The sequence below is a fragment of the Brachionichthys hirsutus genome, chromosome 4 (genome assembly GCF_040956055.1).
Source record: "Brachionichthys hirsutus isolate HB-005 chromosome 4, CSIRO-AGI_Bhir_v1, whole genome shotgun sequence".
Taxonomy (NCBI): domain Eukaryota; kingdom Metazoa; phylum Chordata; class Actinopteri; order Lophiiformes; family Brachionichthyidae; genus Brachionichthys; species Brachionichthys hirsutus.
The window spans coordinates 7,589,630-7,605,373 of NC_090900.1; the positions used below are offsets into that span (position 1 = coordinate 7,589,630).

The 15,744-nt window shown below is 45.0% G+C and overlaps 3 protein-coding genes across 3 annotated transcripts; 2 read left to right on the forward strand and 1 right to left on the reverse strand.

Moving 5' to 3' along the window:
* Nucleotides 1-466: 466 nt before the first annotated feature.
* fahd2a (fumarylacetoacetate hydrolase domain containing 2A) lies at nt 467-5,982 on the reverse strand. Its single transcript, XM_068738628.1, has 8 exons — nt 5,831-5,982; nt 4,991-5,256; nt 4,005-4,221; nt 3,144-3,203; nt 2,907-3,069; nt 1,627-1,735; nt 1,092-1,179; nt 467-962 (listed from the first exon to the last, which is right to left on the reverse strand). The coding sequence occupies exons 2-8, from the start codon at nt 5,254-5,256 to the stop codon at nt 900-902; spliced, it is 966 nt and encodes a 321-aa protein (XP_068594729.1). The 5' UTR covers nt 5,831-5,982; the 3' UTR covers nt 467-899.
* Nucleotides 5,983-6,375: 393 nt separating this feature from the next.
* Nucleotides 6,376-12,397, forward strand: zgc:152830 (uncharacterized protein LOC767682 homolog). The gene is made up of 16 exons (XM_068738362.1): nt 6,376-6,469; nt 7,312-7,353; nt 7,429-7,519; nt 8,139-8,287; nt 8,388-8,496; nt 9,405-9,532; nt 9,604-9,703; nt 9,809-9,884; nt 9,970-10,055; nt 10,512-10,616; nt 10,710-10,785; nt 10,866-10,984; nt 11,069-11,152; nt 11,267-11,324; nt 11,597-11,778; nt 11,879-12,397. The coding sequence occupies exons 1-16, from the start codon at nt 6,459-6,461 to the stop codon at nt 12,014-12,016; spliced, it is 1,554 nt and encodes a 517-aa protein (XP_068594463.1). The 5' UTR covers nt 6,376-6,458; the 3' UTR covers nt 12,017-12,397.
* Nucleotides 12,398-12,881: 484 nt separating this feature from the next.
* On the forward strand, nt 12,882-15,130 carry pcna (proliferating cell nuclear antigen). Its single transcript, XM_068761001.1, has 6 exons — nt 12,882-13,201; nt 13,651-13,748; nt 13,828-13,895; nt 13,980-14,174; nt 14,492-14,615; nt 14,716-15,130. Exons 1-6 carry the CDS (start codon nt 12,981-12,983, stop codon nt 14,790-14,792), a joined length of 783 nt encoding a protein of 260 aa, XP_068617102.1. The 5' UTR covers nt 12,882-12,980; the 3' UTR covers nt 14,793-15,130.
* Nucleotides 15,131-15,744: the final 614 nt, after the last annotated feature.

Genomic DNA, 15,744 nt, shown 5'->3' on the forward strand with positions numbered 1-15,744 from the left:
GATAAGCAGCAGTTCACCAGCACTCGGCCACTAAACTCTACTGCCCCCCAGTGCTGATCTGAGCATCCTGTTGTAGCCTAAACATTAAGACACCTGGCTGACTGTTTAGAGCGGTCACAACGCACTTGCATCCTGATCTACGATGAAGCAAAGATTTTTCATAACGACCTGATACAGAAACTAATTAATTCAGCTGAATCAACATCGCCCTGAACCAGTGAAACTGACCTGCAGCAGGGTCGTTGCATTAGAGCTGTCGTCTGAGGGGGGGGGGAGACTTGACATTTATGATGCAAATTAATTTATTAGAATAACTTTGTTGTACAGTCTGTCTTCACGTTCATAAAACATCCCCATGTGAATTTTTGAGGCAGCTGGTGCCGAGGTTGTAGACATCATTCATTTTTGGATTGTTTTAAATGACTCGACACAAATCCAACCGCAAACTACTCCACGTGTCCCTTAAATAAACTTTAATTTGGTTTGGAGATTCCTCTAACACCTTCTGCTGGTGGAAATAAACAATTTATTTTCAGCAAAGCGGAATGAAGCAGGATGTTTTGCATTGTGTTGTGCAGCGTGAGTGGATGGTTGCTGATGCAATTTTTACATGCAGTGATGACAGCGAGGCAGGAGCTGCAGAAGAGCTGAAAAACAGAGAGTCATGAAGTTTTTCTTTATCACGGAGTTTTAAATAAAATTCCTCCCTCTATCATGGGGGAAACATGAATAAAACATTCACCAGGAAAAACTTTACACACACATTTACTGCTTATTACATTCATAAAGTCAATCTTTTCAGGAAGTCGTTCATGGCGTGTAGCAGACGATTAGAAGTGCAATTCATTTAGCAATCAACATTTTGTATTGCTGGTGCCTTCAGCTGATCGCCTCCTGGATTAGATCACTTTGTTTATTATAGAGCCCAGTTGCTCTATTTGGCACTCCACCACATCGCCTCTCTGAAAGAGAAAACACTTGATTAGATGCATACTGATGCATGTGCTGTACAGTTCGTTTGTTTTGGGAATGATGTTGGGGTGGAATCACCTTCAAATGACTGTTTTGTTCAGTATTGCTCATGAAGTTACCTTGAGAAAGATGGGTGGCTTTTTGAAGACGCCCACACCTGGAGGGGTACCCGTCAGGAACACGTCGCCCGGAGTCAACGTCACAAACCTGACGGGAGAAAAACGCAGTGGAGGCTCGTATTCAGTAAGTGAAAATTACTTGCTTTTTACTCTGGAGGACTTTTCTTGTAACATAAAACAATAATTGAAACTATCCTAGTAAACGCGGCGCCTGTGGAAGGTGTAACGTTCGGTTATTACAGAATAACTTAGCAGCAGTAAGTCCGGACAGACGGACCAGGGGGGGGGCTTCTGGACCAGGGGGGCTTTGGGGCAACGGTGTGACCTGAGGCCATCTTTACACATTAAGCTTCATTTGTGGATTCATTTGGTGAGTTTGATTTGCATATCTCAAAAGAAAATTCTGCAGTCTCGTCTTGAGTTAGAAAAAATAATTGGAAAAAAAATCAAGCCTTGAATATATTATGAGAATGTGAGTGAAACTGAAGCACAGAGACATTATCATGAGCAGGAAGAGTTCAGCGATGGGACATACTTTGAGACCCAGGAGACCAGCGCCTGCGTCTTGAAGATCATCTGATCGGTGTTGCTGCTCTGGACCGTTTCTCCATTAACCAGGCAGCTGACGGCCAGGCTGTGAGGATCTGGAGACGGAATGATGTTGGGTTTGGAAAAAGGTTTTTGGGAAAGTAGATCAGTTCCACTTAAAAGAGGTCTTGGAAGGCAAAATATTTCCCCGTGCTTGGCCTGTTTTTCTTCCATGCAGCAGACAAACATGTTATAATATTTTTAGAATGCGGTTCTGGGCTGAAAGGACACATCTGTAAACTACAATAGAGGCTGATGAAAGAGGGGGTTGTTTTTGTTAGGTTTCAGCCGGCACCCTCAGAATATAGCAAACACTCACTACTGTTATCTACAGTCAGAATGTTCTACGATTTGTTTTTTTTCTAAAATTATTGAGGTAGCACGGTGGCAAGAAGGTCCTGGTTTCAAGTCCACCTGCGTATCTAGGACTTCCCTGTGTCTGCGTGGGTTCCTCCTGGGTTCTCCTACTTCACCACAAACAGGAAATATAGGAGATTTTGTTACTCTAAATTAATGACGGGCGTGAATGTGAGTGTGTCTCTCTCGATGTTACTCTGTGTTCTCCGGTTAATCCTGATGTCAATTCTCTGCACGAAGTTGGTGTGGAAGAAGGAATTATTGCCACTCGGATGTTATGAAAAAGGGGAAACCACTAATGTGCATAATAAAAACCGTACGGAAACATTCACAGGTTTTATGTCATTCTTCGATGGAAGATCTATGATTTTGAAACGACTTGAGTAAAATAGTCTCAGATGAAAACTGAAGTAAATGTTGAATATTGACATAAGTCATTTTTATGAGTCAAAATATTGATATTATTCTTATTGGAAACATTTAACTTGCAGTGCTTGGATGAATCCCATTGTACCAATTAAACTGCAGTATATGTAAAGAGCAAACATTTGATAATTTGACTTGATTCATCCTAATTTTCAGCTTCTAAAACATGCCAATCATTTCTTGGCTTTGTGTTTGAATGTATTCTGGATGGAAATCTTGTGATCAAGCCAGAAAATAATCCATATTCATGAGTCAGATTTCTATTTCCACTTTCCCATTATTTTAGAGCGTTGTTCCGCTACAGTGATGACATGTCCAGCAGAAGTGCTGTTGAACTCAGTGAGGCTGTTGACTAACAAAATAACAATCATGATTCACCAGCTTGTCTCTAATAATAGTGTCTTCTGTCTCGCTGTCTGCCAGCGCTTCCTCCCTCCCGCTCACCTCTCACAGCGTCCGTGGTTACTAAAGCAGGACCGAGAGGACAGAAGCTGTCGAACGTTTTTCCCAGCAGCCACTGCTTTCCATTGCGCTTCATCTGCCAGTCACGCGCGCTGACATCGTTGGCCACAGTGAACCCAGCCACGTACGACAGAGCCTCTTCCTCCTGAACAGGGGAAACGAGTTTGAGCGGATCTTTGACAGCAGCGTCCATTTCAAAGGTGAAGTTTCTACGCTCACCTTGATATGTTTTCCTCTCTTTCCAATCACAAAAGCCAGCTCCACCTCCCAGTCCACCTCCTACAGCCGAAGAAACGTCAGAGCAGCAGCAACCAGATTACAAACCAGCCTATTGTTCAACCAACCGAAAAATAATTTGGATATTGGTTTGACTTTTTTCATGGTCATGTGTAGTCGCTTGAGGTCAGAGCCATCAATAGTTTTACACAGTGAAATTGGTTTTATGCCAATTGACTATAAATTAAGTTGGCTTGCATAAAGAACTTGCCCAAGATAAAGTCACAGGATTACTCGTCTTTTAAAATATATATATATATTAATTTGCTGAGATACTCCTACGCACTCTCTCGAATTTACATCGCTCTCCTGATAAACTATTAAACCCTGAAATAAATATTTGGATTTAGTCTAAATGTAAATTTTCCACTATTCCCAATTCAAGTTTGAGATTTATTTTTTATTTTTTTTAAAGTCCTTGCTTTTATTTAACTACGCTTTGACAGCTTGCTTGTTCAGCTGGGTCTGAAAGTTTGCCGCCGTGTAGATCACACCAGTTTCAGCTGTTCTCCGTCTGCTTCCTGTTACTTGCAGGACTAATTCTGAATTGTTCATTGTTTCACTAGAAGAACTACGTTAACATAAAATGCTGGTCAAAACAAACCGGGTTCAGAATAAAGGTGATCGTGCTTTTGTTTGGTTTTTACTGCTAGAGCCGTGGAAAAACTCCCACAACCGACCGAAAGAAACCAAATCATGTGGGTGGGTGGGTTGCCGGGGGGGGGGGGGGGGGGGGGGGGGGGTTTCTTTAACTTGTTCTTGGTTTTGTAACTTCTGACCAGATACTGCTCACCTCCCTCTCACCTGGCTCTCTGCTGGCAGAAGGATGTCATCGTACGGGCCGGTGATGGCACTGGGGAATTTACTGAAGATAATTGGCTCGCTGGGAATTGGGGCATTCTGCTCCAGGCAGTGGTCCCGGTAGTTCATGCCCACACAGATCACTTTCTCCGGGGTCGATATTGGAGACAGCAGCTGGATGTCGGAGCGACCTAACACGCACTGACCGGAGGACAAAGCTCTGAGGAGGAGAACATGATGGTAAGAAAGGAATGTGTTCATTCGTAGCGATGACGCAGGCAGCAGATGTTCCACCAGATAAAGCTTGGATTTGCTGATACTGAACTTCAGGACCTGATCATTCTGCTGTTCAACTATTTAATATCATGGCCTGTGCCAAAGCAATATCCCCTGAACATTATATATATATTTATTATAGCCTCAGAGACGGGCTGAGGAGCTCCAACAAGAGCTGCTCCAGACCTCGCTGGAATAATTACATTCCCCTTCCACACTGGGAGGGATCGACAAAGTGTTTCTAGGGAGAAGCTTGTCCCGCCGTCTAAAATGTGGATTCCATAACCCTGGCTTTATTTGGATCTAATTGATCTTTTAAGAAAAACGGCGAGATCAGATTTAGTAGCCGTTTAAATAAAAAGGCATTTTGAGTTTTGAGAGTTTGTGAAATTGCAAACAAGATGATAACATGTCTCTGATGAGCCATTCATGTATGAAAGCCATTAAAGCAGGGTCAGATGAAGATTGATCCTGAAGGCAGCGAGGATTCGGGATGGTTGCTCTGGCAACCCCGGACGGGACGAGCCGAAAGAAGGTAATTCAGAAAGACAATGAGAATGTTACAAGATTCGGTGACGGTCTTGTTTTAGGAGGAAATACGTTTCAATCACCTTGAGGATTATTTATTTAGCAGATTGAAGATGGAGGGAGACGGTGATATCGGACCTGATGCACGGTACGTGGTGCTAAAAGGACGTTTCTGTGTTTGATACCTCTGCACAGACTCCAGACCAGCAGCTCCCAGCTCCAGCAGCTCCCTCATCGTCGAGGGCATGGAGGGCTCGAAGGCTTTCAGGTCCACCACACCAAGACCCTCACCCTGCTCCACTCCCACTCGGGTGACCCCTCCATCGCCGCGGCGACAAAACTGCACCAGACGCATGGCTACACCGCCCAGGCCTTGCCGCTGTAGGTTCGTCGTTCGCCTTTGGATTACTAAACTCCTGAATGTGCGAAAGGAGCGCAGAAGAAGTCTCATCTGAGGGGAGAGGGAATAAAATCGGGTCAAACGAGGATCTCTATAAAATGGATCTTGATGTATTGAACATTTTAGTTTGTCAGAACCTTTTATTTATCTATTTTAAATCAAACATTTTGTGTAATGATTTGTAGTGAAGCCGTGCTCACAGATGAATCGAGAGCGCCACCATCAGGCCATCAGCAAAAGCTCCAACACAAGCCCGACAGGCGCACTCAGTCAAAGTTCGACGTTGTAGATTACCCCTAAAACATGAGCTGGTGTAACGGCCGGCCGGGCTGTTAAAGCCTGATCTGCGTTTTACTGGGACGTGGATTAAATCAATACTACCGGACGGTAATCTAATCCGGGTCTCCCGACGCCCCCACATTATACCATCCATCGCATCGGGCTTTCTGCTGACAGAAAGGCAGCTGAAAGTTTGCACACATTATGCAAAACAAAAATAAATGAGCCGCACGAATCGACGCTAAGCGCACATGATGCCGAGCAGGCTGTGAACTGCACGCACGACAACGCACGATGATCATTCCCTGCAATCACGAGATGACGATAAGGAAGGCATGACGCGGACCTGCCGGCTGTTAGCTCCGGCTGTTAGCTCCGGCTGTGCCGCTTCTTATCTCGGAGGCTTCGTGGGGAACGTGAACTCCTGTCCTGCTGCTGGGTATCGAGCTATGCAGCTAGAGTCTGGACTGCTCACGAGTTCCATGCCCTTTGAACAGTCCGTGGCTACCCCCCCCCCCCTCTCAGAAGAGGCTGCGGCTAACTACTTCCGCTTTGCTTTTGTAGTTCGAGGCGTTTTTTTTAGTAACGATATTATATTTCATTCACCGAGGTTCACAACAGAGACTATTCGTGATTTTACTAGATTATACGGAGAAATATGTTACAATTATCACGTTATTGTTTCAATATTGAATAACCATATATTTCAACACAGTTAACTTACTTAATGATGGTACAAAATTGTTATTAATTTTTTATATATATATATTAATTGGAATTATTAGACCACTAAAGCTCTTGAATTTGAAGACGGAGCATTCTAAACGGAGTGAAAGTCATGATTCCGAGCTTCGGCTGGACCGGAAGTCGTCTCAACGGGTCACGTGATCAGCCGGAAACGCTTGAAATGAAGGACCAGCGCTCAGCTGCTACCTTCTGATCATTTCATCATCAAGACACTGGCGGAGGAGAAAATGTGCACGAGGTAAATGTGCTTTAACTTTAAATCTGATTCCCCAAAGTTAGCTGTTTATCCGCGTGCAGGTTTGTGCACTGATTTATTGACTAACAAATGATCTTTACTGAATCTTAGAATAATTCTCGTCTTAAAGTAGAAAATGGGAAGTCTGATATTTTGCGGATTCACCTTCGGCTGACAAAGACGGGATGATTACCGTTTCGGTTTCATGTTCGGTCACTGCTTTGAGATATCTGAGTGATTAGTGATCACTGGCGAGCGACGAGATAGGCTCCAGCTTGGCCCGCCACCCGATCGATAACGGACAAAAGCGATTGGGAAATGAATGCATGAATGAATGAGTGAGTGAATGGCAAGCAACGAAATCCAAAACGTGTTAATTGGCTGCGCTGTGCTGGTATTCAGTTATCTGCTCTTGAATGGTTATTTTTTGGGGGGGAACTTTCTCGGGTACTTTCTACATCGTAACACAAATGTCTCTGCTTTCTGCTCTTTGCATTTTCAATCTTGTTATTTTGGGACTTTGTTTTTCTTTTACACAGTTGCATGCTTTGCAGACATAGAGACAGAGTTGAATAGAAATGAATGTGAAATTACTGTATTATTTGCCTTGACTTGCCTTAACAAATGTGTATGTATTTGTACCATCTGTATACATGCACACTATATACATGAAGCTTTGCTGTTTTCACAGATGAGATTTAGTCAGATCTCAAAGGTCTTGCAGGCGCCCACACTCTGAGCCTCTGTTATCTGTGACTGAACCCTGACACAGCACTCGGAGATTCCTCTATTTTACTGCCAGAAAATGCTGACATTCAATATTCCATTTCTCTTTCCCCTTCTAGTGTCCAGCCCACTGAATGGACCAGTGACCTCAAGAACCAGAAGTGAGTATTTGGAACGGTTTTGCTTCCTCTTGTGTTGCCAGGCGTGCAAGTGTATTGTTTTGTATGTTTTCTCAGTTTTGATGGCATCGTGCTGGTGACTCAGAACCATGACACACTGCCCTTGGAGCTGGAGTGTCTGAAAGCACCACTCCAGGACTACAGCGCTGTAAGTCCTTGTTCTTCATGCTCACAAAGAGGAAATCCGTTCAATCACTTTGTCTTATTCACACTGACACCACGCTCCATGTTTGTCTCCTAACAGAATTACTCAGAAATATTCTAAAAAGATTGTGCTGCAGCTGCAACTGCTGATCCAGTTGATTCAGATATAATATCATGAAAAGTTACTGAACTAGATCCCAAAGAAACATTCAATTAGACGCACTCGTTCTTTACTTTCAAACGAGTGATGTGATTCAAATTCTCGGGATAGGCTGCCAAAATCAAGCAGTTTTATTATGGTAGTCAAATTATAGAGGCGCTGCTGCTTTGAGTTGTGCCATTATGGTAAAACGAGCAGCGGCTTGAATTCTCTGTCTGGTTAATGTTTTATCTGATAAGGGTGGCGTGTTTGGAAGAGAAGCCAAAGTTGAAGATGTGATGGAATCTGCTGTAAAGTCAACGGACTGGAAAAGCGTGTTCCTTTTTAGCTATGCAGTACTTGCAGGACGAAGTGTTTACACATACCTGCTGCATATGCAGATATGTGGTTGGTTAAATCCAACGTCTGTGTTCTCTGCTGATGCTGATCCTTTCCTGTTTTGCCCGTGGTGTTCCTCCGTCAGGTGGACAGCGGTGTGGGAGAGGAGGTGGTAGTTCTGAAGGTCCCCGGGCTCCCTGGAAACCGCCTGGTGTTTGCCTCCACTGGTCCGGTGAACCGCGACTATGATGATGTTAGGCGCTTCAGTGATGCAGCCGCCAAGGGTATCAAACGGTCAGATGGCGCTCGCTGACTTTTCCCACCACAGTGTCTCATCTTATTGTCTCACCTCCATGAATCTCGGGGATCCCACTCATCTCATTTGTCATTTTAGGGCTTTGAAAGCAGGCATAAAGCGCCCCTTGCTGGTCTGCCCGCCACACAAGGACTACAAGAACAGTGCCTTGGTGGCTGCACTTGGGGCCCTTCAGGCTCTCTACATGGTAAGACCCCCCCCCCAACCCACATGTGTCAAGCTCCTGCTCTATATCAGTGTAGCCCAGATATCGTATGTTATGTTACCGCTGACAGAGGCAAAGAAGTAGCATTTACTGCTGCGCTTTAGCATCAAGAATGCAGCTAAACATAATGTTAATGTTAACCACACAAAGTTTAAAAGGCAGCCGCAGAAAATGTTTGCGCAGTAAAAAAAAAACGTGCTGCAGGGAAAGTGAGGGGAGTGTTTGCATAAGACATATTTGCCAAGCAAGTTTAAGAGATGCGTGTAATTTTGCACTAAAATGTCTTTCCTAATTTTGCCAGACCTCTATCGGAGATAGTAAGTTAATTATCATGTCTGTACTGTACTTGGTGAATCATTTACAGGGCCAGATGCAGCAAGGGATCACATAATGCCTCAGGGGGGGGTTGGGTTAGGGTATCTGACCACAAATGGACAGATTTAGTTCTGAATCATGTCAACTATGAAAATAAAAATATGCTATTGGTTGTACTTTTGGAAATGTGTTAAATGTTTTTTGCAGTTGTCCCATACTTTGGGACAAAAAGTGTGATTTCCTGGCATCTCCTGCACATATTTTCAACCTTATTTAAATCTGATTCTGCTGGAGAACAGCAGCAACACACTTAGAATTGTGTACATGCAATTAATTCACCACAATAATTATAGGTTGTTGTTTTTTCCGTTAATTATGGTACATTCATGACAACCTTTGCGGTGCCGAACGGCTTCTGAGTAGACTTTAAAACTAAATAGAAATGTATTTCCCCCCCCGTTGTAACAGAATTGTTGGGCAAGCATTCCAAGGAAACGTCTTTAAGGATATGTCGGTTTCCTCTGTCTGCATGAAAGAACCTAGTTTTCTTTTCTTTTTGCTCCCCCCGCACAAAGCCTCTTGAAGTAAGAGAGGGCAACAAAAAACTGTCAGACTACAAGGTGTGTGTGCTGGGGCTGTGGGCACAAGAGGAGGCAGAGGGACGGAGACTGGTAGACCTGGCTGATGCTCTGGAGAGCGGAAGGTACGTCAGCACCGTATAGAAGGCTCATGTTATTGTTGGTGTCAACCAGCTGTCCTGCTGTCCATCCTCAGACTGGTCTGTCGCGACATCGGTGGCTCAGACCCTGAGAGAATGGCCGCTCCTCATGCAGCTGATTACGTCCAACAACTCTTTGAAGGCAGCCCGGTGCAGGTAGCAAGGCATTTTTATTGCATGCAAACAAATACACTTGAGCCTTTATGTTTTTTTTTTTTAGCTCAAATCTTTCTTTCTTTTTTCATTTTTAATAACTTTTAGGTCCAGGCGCTGAGCGACCTGAAGGTTCTGGAGCAGGAGTACCCCTGTCTGGCTTTAGTCAACCGCTGTGCCAGCAGTAGGAGAACATTTTGTTTGGAACGGCCTTGATATAACCTATTTAAGATGTTTGCAGTCTTGTTCACACTTTCTTCGTCACGCAGGTGTCCCTCGTCATCAGGCCAGAGTCATCAAGCTGCAGTACTGTGGAGAGGGGCCGGTCCAGAAGACTCTCATGTTGGTGGGAAAGGTGAGTGAAGATGAGGAGAAACTGACAGAGATCAATGATTCGTCATGACCAGACACCCAAGTGTCCTCTGTTAAATGAGAGCCACAGTCTAACAGATAATTTCAGATGTAACTGAGGACGGCAGATTATTCGTATTCCAGATTATCATAGTAGTTGTTGATTTTAATCAGCATGCATTGCCTTAAATCGTCTCCGGCGCTTCATTTATCTGATTATATTATTGTAATTGTTTGGACTTTTTCATTATTTGTTTCTTTCAGAACGCGATTTATTTTGCTCTTCAGAATAAATCTTACAATTTTAAATTTAAGAACTTTTACAACCTACTACTAACTTTACTTTTACTATTTTTGCTACTATTGTTTGTGTTTGTATTACTCGTCCACAGAAATTCTATTTCAGGAAATGCATTTTAACCCGAATTAAAGTTTATTTTCTGGCTGCTTGGGATTGTAGGGCATCACCTACGACACAGGTGGAGCAGACATCAAGGCTGGGGGCGTGATGGCTGGGATGCACAGGGATAAATGCGGTGCTGCTGCTGTTGCTGGCTTCTTCCAGGTAAAATGTTACTATAGGATTTTCAGCTTTTGTTGTTCATTTGTCTCACATTTGCAGCACTGTTCTTGATCTAATGCCCCAATTTCTCTCCAGATTTTAGCCAAGCTGAAGCCAAAACATCTGAAGGTTGTTGGCGCCATGGCGATGGTGAGGAACAGTGTCGGTGCAGGTCGGTGTAATCGCCATGTTTCCGTTAACATTTCTCGGTGCTAGACCCCTTCCCCCTAAATGTCTGCATTATTTCCTCAGACTGCTACGTGGCCGATGAACTTGTGGTTTCTCGTGCGAGGCGCAGGGTGAGAGTTGGAAACACCGATGCAGAGGGACGTATGGTGATGGTTGACCTGCTCTGTGAAATGAAGGAGAAGGTGCTGTGATACTATCTAATACGTTGATCTACTATATTTGTCTTTTGTTCATCCCTCTTTTCTGATCATGTTATCTGTGTGCAGGCGGTGCATGAAGTTTCCCCTGAACTCTTCACCATTGCCACGCTTACAGGCCACGCCGTCAGAGCCGTGGGGCCACACTACTCCGTGAGTACCTGTGAGATGGGAAATACCGCCACCTACTGGCAAATATTAAAATAAAAAAACTAATGGCCCACTGCTGTGTTCGGTCGGAGTTCAGCTTTGAATTTCTTTTCATAGATCATTATGGATAATGGACCAGCCCATTGCAACAACAATGCTGCTCAGTGGCAGAAAGGTGAGATCTGTTGTGGTTCTAATTGCTGCGCGGTGCTGGTGCGGATGTGTATTGTAGAATAGTGAGCAGGCACTGCCTCCAGCATGCAGGTGCCATGATCCCGGTCACATCGCCCCAGTCGTGGCTCTTGCAGATGGAATCTGCTGCCAGATCTTTATTTTATTTTATTTTTAAAGGGGGTTGATTCAACATGTGAGTGTGATTTAATGGAGATGTGATAACTTCCTGGTCTGTGGTTCAGTCTGACATGGTTGTCGTCTTCTTAAATGCAGCGGGAGAAGTGTTGGGCGATGTCTTTGAAGTGTCCACAATCAGGCGAGAAGACTACGAGTTCCACAAGGGCAAGTCTGAGTACGAGGACATCCTGCAGTGCAACAACCTGCCGTCCTCGGCTACGCCTCGAGGTCACCAGACCCCTGCAGCCTTCCTCATCATGGCCTCAGGGCTGGACAAGGTGCTTACACCTTATCAGAATGTTTACATTTTAAGTGTGAAGATCGTAATTTGGACGACGTGTAATGCTTGATTTGTATCATTGCTTCTTTCCCATGCAGCATGGTGTGGATTCAAGCAAGCCTCTGCCATACTCCCACATTGATATTGCTGGATCCAGTGGTCCGTTCCCTGGTGTCCCAACAGGAGCCCCTGTCATCGCCATGGCGACCAACTACATCTTGTCCGATAGTCTGTAATTAGGCACCCACAGTATTAAAGAGGATCGCTGCGCTTAATCTCAACATAATATTGCAAACCTACAAGCATAAAACAATTTATGACTTTCCTTATCACCCAAGATAAATTCTCTGCAAAAAAGAAATCAACATTATTTTGTCTAAGATTCTGTGACATTTGTGTTGTCAAATTACTCTTAAGTTACTTGAATCCATATACTCAGGACTCAGATAAATGGCAGTGTAAGAAAGCCATTTATATGCATGGCATCCATATGTCATCTATAAACTGGGTTGATTGTTGTGTTGGTTTTCATGGTCGGATTGATGAAGATAACTGAGACTGTGCTGTTTATGGAGGCTCGTGCTCTGTGGGTGGATGATTAATAAAACAATTTAAATTCAAAACGGTCTATGTTCTTGCACGTTTGCCATATTGCACTATTTTACCACAGTGTAAAGAATGCATTGCATTTTGACTTTTATGCCTCATACGCGTTTCACAAAAGTATATACATGAAAAATGACAATGCTTCATGTATCAGTGTGCATCATGCCACTACATTTAGTCAGAAGCAAACCTTTAATATCCAAGTTATTATCCAGTACTTTAAGATAGTTTGAAACTGGATACATTTTAATGTCACGTTAAACCATCTAATTCCACTTTCTAATGAGCTTTTTGTGTTAATTAATTGCTGCTGTTTCCTTTATATTCCTTCGTGACGCTTTTTGTCCTCTCCAACATGGCCGACCTCAGCGGTCGCTCGTTTTAGCGCTTGAAATGTAGGGGCCAGGATGCGGAAATGACGTCACGGCGTCAAGTCTTTAAAGGCCGGAGTTCGCGCGCACTCACAGCTCAGAAGCGTCGTCGTTTCCGGTACGCAGATAGACTCTCGGTCGGCGCCCGCCTGCGTTTCGACGGAGTGACGCTAAACGCGACAGGAAAGCTTTACTTTTAAACTGCGCAGACTTCGCGGCGGCCATGTTCGAGGCGCGTCTGGTGCAGGGCTCCATCCTGAAGAAGGTGCTGGAGGCCCTGAAGGATCTGATCACGGAGGCGTGCTGGGACGTCTCCTCCTCCGGCATCTCTCTGCAGAGCATGGACTCCTCTCACGTCTCTCTGGTGCAGCTCACCATGCGGAGCGACGGCTTCGACTCCTTCCGCTGCGACCGGAGCCTGGCCATGGGAGTCAACCTCAGCAGGTGGAGAAAGTGGTTTTCCCTTAAGGCCAGGGCGGCCATCTTGGCGGGTTTGCCCGGGCATGTCTCCCGGTGGTCAGCCTGTCCCGGTATCGGTATAGTTTTGGGAGTGTATTTGTGTTATTCACGAGTGTGTGTGTGTGTGTTTTACGTGTAGTATGCATACAGTTCACGTAACTTCAACAGTTTAGCTTGCCATTATGTAGTGACGTAATTTGAGCGCCAAACTGTCCGCGGGGAGGGTTGGCGGGAATTCTTATTTGACCCGGCAACTTCCGCTTCCGTTTTACTGCCGACCTTACACCGGATGAGGTTATCTATTTCTATCTATACGTCTCCTGATTTTGTCTCTTGAGTAGCCTTTTTTTTTAACGTTAGGATCTTTTCTTTGACACCGTCTTATTTCAGAGTGTTAACCTGGACCCCCCCCCCCCTCTTTAATTCCTATACAGTATGTCAAAGATCCTCAAGTGTGCAGGGAATGAAGACACCATCACCCTCCGGGCGGAGGACAATGCGGACACGCTCGCCCTTGTGTTTGAGACGATCAGTGAGTTTCTGATCGATTGATGCTAAGAACAGCCGCGGAGGCGTCCTGATGACTAACAGCCCTTCATCTCTCATTAAAGACCAGGAAAAGGTGTCGGACTACGAGATGAAGTTGATGGACCTGGATGTGGAGCAGTTGGGGATCCCGGTACGTAGATCTGTCTGTACTGTCCCTTGAGTCCACATGACCCCCCCCCCCCCCTCCTCACGGCTGGTCTTTCGGTGCCTCCAGGAGCAGGAATACAGCTGCGTGGTGAAGATGCCTTCTGGGGAGTTTGCCCGTATTTGCCGTGACCTTTCCCAGATCGGCGACGCGGTCATGATCTGCTGTGCCAAGGACGGAGTTAAGTTCTCTGCTTCAGGAGAGCTGGGAACGGGAAACGTCAAGCTGTCCCAGACCAGCAGCGTGGACAAGGAGGAGGAGGCGGTGAGTAGAAACGTGAAGAGACGCGCTCAAAGCCAAGACTTGTGACACGACCTGGTTTGAGAGAATTATTCAACTGGCTAAACTGAATGTGCACATGTTCTGGGATATTTTTGCTTTCTTGGGCTTAATTGATTATAACCTTAATATTTCTGTGCACGCTTTGTGGGTCGCGTGTTGCTGGAGCCAATACCAGCCCTCTGAGTCGTAAAGTTGTTGGTCAACGGGGGTGTTGTGTAGCGCCGGGGTTTTTCGGAGCGTGCCTCCGTCGTTGGGCGACGGCCAGCTGGTTGATGGTTGCTGTCGTTCTCTGTGTTCAGGTGACCATTGAGATGAACGAGCCCGTCCAGCTGATCTTTGCCCTTAACTACCTGAACTTCTTCACGAAGGCTACCCCGCTGTCCAAAACGGTCACCCTGAGCATGTCTGCTGATATCCCCCTTGGTAGGAGCGGCTGCCTTTCGAGTTTAAGCCTTCTGTTTTGAATTTAAATGTCTTTACAGACATTGTTCAGATGCTAGCTTGGTGTTTCTTGTCTTTGCAGTGGTGGAGTACAAAATTGCTGACATGGGACATGTCAAATATTATCTGGCACCAAAGATCGATGAAGAGGCTTCATAAGTTCCCAACGCGAAGGGGGAAGGAAAAGAAACGGACGGCTGTGACTTGTTCCGAGTGGAAGGGCCGGCGTGACCTCACGCTGGTCGTCGGTGATGATGTCATCTGTGAGGCGGCGACGCTTCACTGCTTTGCCTCTGAAGGCTTCACATCGGCCGGCTGTGGGCCGAAGAGCCCCAGTGGGAATTCCAACGCTTGCCGTCTGTTTCTCTTCCTGCCCAGTTTGGGAAAGCAGGCATCGTGTATTTGATTCCTGCTTGTAGATAACGCATTTGTAAATACTTCCTGTTTGCCAGCTCCAGTTGTTTATGTATTCGTTGACTGGGTTCAAAATAAATGATTTCAAGTTGGTTCCGATCTTCTTGTCTGGCATTTGCGAACACTATCTACATTTCTGCAGCTCGAAACAAGCCCAATTTTGGATTTTGATGTCTTAAATGTCTAATTTCTTCAATTTATAGGGTAAATTAGGCAAATTGTATTTCCTTTGTAGTTGTCAGTCGCTCCAAATCAAACTGGGAGGATAAGCGTTGAAATCTTAAATCCACCTGGAGATCATTTAATGTTGCCTGCCTGTTTCAGTTTTAAATGAGGTAACGTGCTTGGCACAATTCGGTCACAAATGTTATACTAAAGGCCAACTGTTAGCTACTCGCATGTTGGGTCACGTCACACTGAAATGTAAAGTCGACTACAAAATCAAAGGAGTAGAGAATCCCAGTAAGCGGTTTAAAGGGTTCTGCTGCAGGTACCAGATGTGGCCACAAGGTGGCGCTGCTTTGTTGCATTGGTAATTGAGGCAGAAACCAAAACCACGTTCGAGCAGTATTTTTTTCATGTCCTGCCTTTGTTTTCCCATTTTAGAGAAATGACAGGAACAAACGATAACGGTTCATGATGGATTGTAGTGAAGATCAAAGCGACGGTCTAAAGAACGCTGTCAAAGACATGTGCT